Raw genomic sequence first — 7997 nt, forward strand, 5'->3', positions numbered from 1 at the left:
CTCTGGCTTCACTTTCGGATGTAATATTTTGAAGTACTATGTCATAGAGATTTTTTTTTGTTAGAGTATGTTGCTTGCATTTAAATGTTTCTTTTGTTATATTGTTGGTTTCAGACATTTTAGCATCTTGAGACCCCGCAGAGCGAGTCGCTAGCTTGTCGTAGACGGGTCAGGTTACTCGTAGTCATAATTGAAGAAAGGTGGATGGAGACACAAGGCTCTCCGCCACATATATTTTTCTCGTAACACTTCACCTGACCAATACAAGGCTCTACGCCGCATATATTTTTCTCGTAACAACAATCTTTCTTGACAACTGTAGATTTCCTGCCTTCACAAAACGAATGAAGAGGCGAAACGAGAGGGACACTTCACCTGACCAATTCCAGGATGATAAGATCATTACGGAATAATTCGGGCACTTGGTAGAAGCAGACACCAATAACGGTGATCAAGAGCAAGGAACGGTTGTCTGTTATTATTTGGTGGAAACATCGCCTACACAGAAATCCTCATTCCAATCGGAAGTCGATGTGTTGCAAATCCCCCAGTGGACTTCACTTGCCATCGTTGTATGATGCCCCCGCAGCTCGCCTTGGATTCCCTTTCCTCCTGTTTCCATTTGGCTTTGCTGCTGCAGCCGTTGTTGCCTCCTCCCCGTTCTCTGTTTTTTTCTCTGCTGCCTTGCTCTCGTTGGCATCTAGCACCTTCTTCTGCCTCTTCCTCTCCTTTGTCACTTCCTTCTGCGTTTTCTCGCTCACCTCTTCTTCCTCGGTTTCGTCTTTCACAATCTTACGAGGTCTTCCTCTCTTTCTCCGTGACGGAACCGAATCCTCATCTCCGCTCCCTACCTCCTCCTTAGACGAAGCCAAAGGTGATTTCTCGTCCTTCCCTTTAGGACGTGCCATCTGCGAGCAGATCCAACTATCTACTGCAAACTCACCCGTCGCGGTGCTTGTTTCGGGCCTTGCAAGTAATAAATCGTGATGCGATTTCACGTAAGAAGATGGTATTGAATCACAATGGATTGAATATAGCAGACCACCACGGAGCTCGCTAGATTTCTAGTGCTTGCTGTGTATTATTGCTGTGTATTATAGGGGGACTGCGGGTCGGCAAGAAGAAGAACAGGCATATCTCTTTTGTAACTGTATGTCCGTATGTATGATCAGTGAGAGATTTCAGCATGTGATACTGATCACAAACATTAAATTAAGAAGAAAAAAGCACAAGAATCTGAAAAGCATTCTCAGGATTTTTACAAATTCGGAATGATAAATTTTTAGGGAACTTCTCCCTAGGCTGCCTACCGTAAATATTATCTCCTCCCTGTAAATTGATCATCATCACCATGCTACACGAAATCATCTTATCTTCGTCTGCTCTTCTTGTTCTACTGTAAATAATGACAGATTCATCTGCAAATCCAAATCCATGGCGCATCTCTTGTGTTTGTGTTCTGTTGGCTGGGTGATCCAATTCGGTGGACACATTGTCTATGTTTTGATTGGTTGGACATCGTTTTAGGGTGACCCTGTTGATCTCCTCACAAATTGAGATTTCGAGCTGTTGGTTGGCACCTCCCAATCATGGACAATCAGGATCCTTCATACACTACTACCAGAATTGTCCGCACATAGAGAGGAAACCCTTCTTATGCTCATCGTAACAGAAGATATTTTATAACGACTCACAAATCTAAGCTATCCTACACATGGGGAGATAGCAAAGTGAATCGAACTTGCAATACCATCATCCCAGATCAAATTAGGCTGTAGATTTTGCATCACTTTTTGAGTTAGACTATAGATTTTGCATCAGCAGATTCTATCTTATGAGTAAAATGTGCAGATCGAAGGGGTGTGTTTTAATTCACTTTCGGATGTGTATCATACAACACAGGTGCTTACCAAACAGAGCGAAAATGATGTTTTTTCTCCCACAGGATATGTTAAAGTGATTGATCGTCTTCTCATCTCAACACTCCCTAATAGAGAAGTCACCCCTAGCAAGCTCTTTTGAGGTCAGAGGTCTCCAATCCACAATTACAAATACTTTCTCTGCGGTACTCTTTGACTTGTAGCACTATGCAATGCAAGCGACTAATATCATGGAAATTTTATGTGGGGGATCTGTGAGATCTAGAGCAAAACAGAATTACCCTGAAAGCTACTCTTTGCTTCAACCATCACTCCTCTCTTCCTTCCTTGCAATGGCTGGCATCGCCTATAGCTGCAAAGCCTTTGTTTGGTTCATCCTGTTGACTCTCTATGAACTATGGTGCAGAAGGAAGCAAGGGTCTGCAAAAGGATCAATTCAATTCTTCAAGGTATGATCCACAAATTTTTGGACACGTGGCATACTCTTGGCCTCCAAGCTTCCACGTGTCCTTGCTTCTTTTTTTATTTGTCGTGGTTAATAGGTTAAAGATTTTAGTTAACACTATGTATGCTTTTCTACTCTATAGCTTAGTGGTAGGGCTCACATGTGGGAAAGACAACATTGTGGGTTCAAATCCTACCTTCTTGAATAATGTGCACTCCTCTCGGACATAGCTTAAATAAATAAATTAACCCAAATAAATAAATTAATCCATGGACAAACATAAGTTAATTAGCCTCCATGGTCCAAACAAATAGGAATAAAATAGAGTTGAGACAATATATCCCCCATACATTGAAACGATTCTAAGGTGCCAATTCTAGTATAAACGGCATTAGGGTAAAGGAAGAGAAGTATTAAAAATGGATATGTATGCTTTGCTATTTGTGAATTAATATAATTGATTTTTATGCTTTAACAAATGTACGGTGCTACATTTCTCATATGAATCTTTTAGCCTATAAGACTCGAAAAATGCAATCTTTTTATGCTTTAACAAATGTATGATGCTATAACACTCGTATGAATCTTTTAGCCTATAAGACTCACTCAACTCTATTTTACTCCTATTGATGGAGGCTAGTATGTCCCCCCATACATTGAAACGGTTCTAAGGTGCCAATTCTAGTATAAACGGCACCAGGGTAAAGGAAGAAAAGTATTGAAAATGGATATGTATGCTTTGTTTGCTATTTGTGACATAATGTAATTGCTTTTTATGCTTTAACAAATGTACGATGCTGTAACGCTCATATGAATCTTTTAGCCTATAAAACTCAAAAAATTCAATCAATTTGTTTTTTGGGTGGTGGAAATCAAAAGACTAATCACCAACTAAATATCCAATTAACACAAGCCTAAACTGGGAAAGGGAGCACATCCAATAGACCCATCGTAAACAAAGACTCTAAAAACCAAGTCCTACTCAAAACTGATTAAATTTTCCCCCCACATAATCGATGCTCAATTGTTGTCTACAAGCAGGAGTAAATCAATTCAAGACTGCAAAGTGCATGGAGAAAGACAAAACATGAGAGAGAGAGAAACAGAGAGAGAGAGGGGGGGGGGGGTGGCGGGGGGGGGGGCTGAAACTATGTCATGTTGAGCAATACTAGTGCTTGAAACTATGCAGCACACCTATGACAGAATCATCGCCGATATCGTTCAAACTTGTGGCCAAACTTCTACCCTACATATGATCCAATCATTGCCCAAAATTTTACGCTGTGTAAGTGTAACATACCTAGGATGAAATTATTACCCTGAATGTGATTCTATAATCCTCTAGAAAAGTACAAGTAGAAACAACAAACTTCAATGGTTCCAGGATCAACACTACAAAAGCATATCGTATTTGAAAAAGTGTAGCATAGTTATCAAGTCCAACACATGATTTAAAGGGTGCCCAAACTCTCCACTCTAACATATATTGTGACCAAAGCATTGTTCTACATATGGTTCAACCAATTTTATACTCTACCCTACTTGTGATGGAATTATCGCCCTCAATATGGTTCCAAATTTTGGGAAGCAGCTAAAATCACACTCCAAGCTTCACAAAACCATTGGGTTGAGAAGGCTGCTGCATGGAGTCATCAGGTAGCTTAAACCAGTTCGATTGACTGATGCTCATGCTTACCTATGAACCAATTCAGCCGATTCCAGACATAAACAAACATGCTCAATGGCTGATAGTTTGTATATCTTTATCACTGAAGATGGTAAGAACTCTCAACCTCCTCTTTCATGACCTGCCTTATTACCCTCAACATATCAGACATGGCAACAACGCCCAAAAGGCAGCCTTGCTGATCTTCATCAGTCACCCACACCCTGTGAACTCTGTGGTCCACTGCCTTGCTCATCACCTCTTCCAAACTGCTGCTAGGAAGACAGGTTACCAGGTCCACCTTGATGGCCTCTCCTGCTAGATCCGCATTAGCCAGCGCCTCCGATCCCACAAGCGCTCCTCCTATTCCATATTTCCTCGCTGCATGAGCTTTCCTGACGAATGCCAGCACGCTCGATCTGCTCCACAGTCGCAACCCCTCTGAAGAGCAGCCTCTCAAATCGCTGGCAGAGAACGTGCCCACTAGCTTTCTTCCCCTCGCCTGCAAGCAGCCAAAACAGACCACATTAGTTCTTAAGATCGAGACATCGGTTACTGAGGACATCAGCAGCATCAGCTGGAAGACATTGCCGAAACTCAGTATGAGAGTTGAAATGAGATCAAAAGGTGTATCTGTACGGAATATTTGGCGTAAGAGCTGCAGGGGTTCCTAAATTTGCACGCAAACATAACAGCAAGTTGAGGTAGATGGATTTACCAGTGCAAGCATCGGCGTCGTATCCTTGTCTGGTGAAGGCTCCACTATTGCAACCGCCAATAGAGAGGCTTGGCTCATGCATTTTAGAGTATCGGCCACAGTCATGTCGGCTGACACACCAAAAACATTGGGCTGCACTGCTCCTAGTGATTCAACGCTGCGCGAAGTGATGAATCGGATGCTGGTCAAGTCGAACCGAAGGAAGTGAATAAGGTCGGTCTGTGTCAGCATGCGGTATCCAGGAGAAGCCTCCTGCAACTCAATCCCACTTGTATGCTCCATCTGGCTGTCAATCGGCATCAAGGCTCTGTGAATTCCCTTGCTCATGGGCTCCAGGGCTTCGTACACACTGATGCAGAAATGGCAAAACAGCAGCGTCAATTACACAACTTGCAACTCCATCTGTTTCGCCAACTTGGCAGCTTGAATCACACAATATTGTAAGCTACGATGTGGATGGAACAAACCTTGTGTGAGGACTGATGGTCCAGAGACTAAGACCTTCGATACAGTGACCGATGATTGTTGATACCGGAGTAGTGAGGAGATTGTCGAAATCATCCTGATGCTGAACTTCAGCCAAATGCATAAGAACATCCAAAACACTAACCATTCCGATGTAGTGCTTGCGCGCTGCTCCTGTGGACTTGTCCGACTCCAAGATCATGGAGCCTCCGGCGCCGATCCACTGACCAGGTGGAGCTGCCACTGGGACGGAAAGGATGTTGTGGGCGAGCAGTGCATGCAGGGTATCGCCAACCGAAGCAGTATAAGGCACCTCCACGAGCCGGCCTTTGCCAACGATAAGCTGCTGCACAGTGATGTTCGTGAGAACGCTTCCACGCTCCATGTCTTGCGATCAGTCTTGCATCTCCCTTGAATTAGCACTAGATCCAATCTATTCACCTCCGCCCAAGCGCTCTCCCTTGCTTCCTCTTCCCCTCAACACAAGCTCTCTGGCCTCTCTCCCCCTCTCTCGCTCGCTGAGGGAGTTCTTGGAAGCTCGGCGGTTACGTAAGAAATTCAGAACTGCGTCCGCCCTCATACGTAGACAGTTCTCTTCCACGCCCCTCGCCCCTTCTGTTTCTGTTTCTGTTTTGTTGGGAACTCTTCCTTTGCCATACACGACACACTTGAAAAGACGACGGGTGAAGTCGCTAGAGGACACGTGCACATCCAAGTGGCAGCACGTGGTGACGCGGCGTCATCAAGAAGGGCGTGTGTCACTTGAGCTCTTTTGGATGAGTACCCGCTCACTCCAATGTGAGCGGGATGCCCCGCCACGCCCAAACTCTAACATTTTTTCGCGCCATTGGAGACGAGTTTTTTCATTCTCCAGCCGGGCGATACGGGGCTGGTCTCACAAGTATTTTTGTATTTCGTGAATCTTGGCTTCACTGTTGGGCTTCGATTGGCTGATTGAGCAGCTGGAGACTGCGGCGGAGGTCCCACTCAACGCTGTCAATCTATTTCAATCTAACATGGTAGCTCCATGCCTGCGATGTTCCCTCATAACTCCAACGCTTACTCCAAACATAGCATTCCCGCTCAGTTAGAGCAGAGCGGGAACATTCTCTAACAACCCAATCCCGTCCCCATAGACCTGCAAATTTAAATGACAACTTGAAGAATAGGTGGCACGGGTAACCCCCTACATCCTCTTCGTCTAGAGACCCGCTCCGCTTCGTCTCAAAGTTGCGATCATAGATTACCTTTAATAAAACTAAAGGTTTCATTTATAAATCTCAAACATTCAGGACTTTTAAGATAATTTGTGATTTCTATGGTAATCTTCTCTTGTGTGACATCCCTTCATAACTTTTTCCCAATTGCAAAGCTTCTCTCTCTCTCTCTCTCTCTCTCTCTCTCTCTCTCTCTCTATGTATTATATATATATATAGATAGATAGATATATGAAGACCTCCCTGCCGCCTTATTGCCTTGTTGCCTTGTTGCCAACCTCTCTCTCTCTCTCTCTCTCTCTCTCTCTCTCTCTCTCTCTACACACACACACACACACACACACACATTAGCTTTTTAACAAAAGACACTGACTTGCATGGAAGCAATTCATTCCTTGCAGCAGCAAGTTTGCTAGCTTCTTGGTATCCACAAATCTTCAACTATTTGATACTCCCCCTTCCCTTTGGAATCTCCAAAAGGAATTTGGCACCATAGATGAAGCGCTATGTCAACGGTCAATACCTTTAAAAGAAAACCTTTCAGGAATCATAAAAACCCTTCCACAAATTTTCAACTATTCGATATTCTCATGTGTGTGTGTGTGTGTGTGTGTCACTAAAAAAAAAAAGTGTGTGTGTGTGTGTGTGTGTGTGTATCTATCTGTCTCTCTCTCTCTCTCTCTCTCTCTATATATATATATAGTTATATAAATTTATTTAAAAACATATTTTTTTATATATGTATATATTTATTTATTTATTTCTCTCCCTCTCCTTCCAAGTCTCTCTCTCTCTCTCTCTCTCTCTCGCTCTTACTATTATATTATTGATTTATATTTAGATATATTTATTTCTATGTATTTTGTGTGTGTGTGTGTGTGTATTTATTTTTATTTATATAGATAGATATATATATTTGTGTATATAATATATATATATACCATTGAGAAGAGGCAGCCTCCTCGTTGCTCTGCCATGTGGCACAGTGTGTTGCCCATGGTGGCGTAGTGGCTTCTGTGCTACCTCAGTCACCACTGCAGTGGCCACCTCAGTCACCAACACGAGCTACCCATGTAGATATTGTCGAGTCCCGCGCGTGACACATGGCATGACTACAATCATTCCTCACCGTTTCCCATGATCATGGCCGATGGCTCTGTTGCATGTGGTGGGCTGTCACGCTTGCCGACGGTCATGTTGCAGAGTCACAGACTCTGGACTCTGTTGTCCAGAGTCTGTTTCTGGGCTCTAGAGTCCAACCTCCAGCCTCTAGTCTCTAGTCTCCAGGAGGTCTCCAGTCCAACCTCCAGCCTCCAGCCTCCAGTCTAGTTTTTCGCTCCTCTTTGGTGACGTGGTCTATGCGCTCATTGATCCGTCAGTCTGTCAACGCTGTCACTAATTGTAGTTGAACTGTTGCCATGGTGCCAGTGCCACATCATCGTGTCAAGCCTTGTCATGCCACATGGCATGATTGCTTGTGCATTTCAATAGGTCCCGCGCTTGTCCACAGCCTACCTCATGCGTGTCCTCATGCCACATGGTGCCACGAATCTACTCATCGCATTTATTGGCCTTCCCCACATTTACTTCCTCCCGCACCACGTAC

General features: G+C 43.8%; 2 protein-coding genes across 2 annotated transcripts; both read right to left on the minus strand.

Annotated features, from left to right (window-relative positions):
• Nucleotides 1-488: 488 nt before the first annotated feature.
• LOC147885154 (uncharacterized) lies at nt 489-908 on the minus strand. Its single transcript, XM_087398029.1, has one exon. The coding sequence runs from the start codon at nt 906-908 to the stop codon at nt 558-560; it is 351 nt and encodes a 116-aa protein (XP_087254155.1). The 3' UTR covers nt 489-557.
• A 3014-nt stretch (nt 909-3922) lies between these two features.
• On the minus strand, nt 3923-5617 carry LOC147885155 (SNF1-related protein kinase regulatory subunit gamma-like PV42a). The gene is made up of 4 exons (XM_087397279.1): nt 5177-5617; nt 4710-5058; nt 4119-4493; nt 3923-4021 (listed from the first exon to the last, which is right to left on the minus strand). The coding sequence occupies exons 1-4, from the start codon at nt 5557-5559 to the stop codon at nt 3923-3925; spliced, it is 1206 nt and encodes a 401-aa protein (XP_087253405.1). The 5' UTR covers nt 5560-5617.
• Nucleotides 5618-7997: the final 2380 nt, after the last annotated feature.

Source organism: Dipteris shenzhenensis, chromosome 26 (genome assembly GCF_047967505.1).
Source record: "Dipteris shenzhenensis isolate YYH24624 ecotype China chromosome 26, Dip_SZ_1.0, whole genome shotgun sequence".
NCBI lineage: Eukaryota > Viridiplantae > Streptophyta > Polypodiopsida > Gleicheniales > Dipteridaceae > Dipteris > Dipteris shenzhenensis.

Coding starts and splice junctions, on each gene's coding strand:
- LOC147885154 (XM_087398029.1), bottom strand. CDS start 908: ATGGCACGTCCTAAAGGGAAGGACGAGAAATCACCTTTGGCTTCGTCT.
- LOC147885155 (XM_087397279.1), bottom strand. CDS start 5,559: ATGGAGCGTGGAAGCGTTCTCACGAACATCACTGTGCAGCAGCTTATC. Junction 5,059..5,176: donor ACCATCAGTCCTCACACAAG/GTTTGTTCCATC, acceptor TTTCTGCATCAG/TGTGTACGAAGCCCTGGAGC. Junction 4,022..4,118: donor GGCAGGTCATGAAAGAGGAG/GTTGAGAGTTCT, acceptor ATTGGTTCATAG/GTAAGCATGAGCATCAGTCA.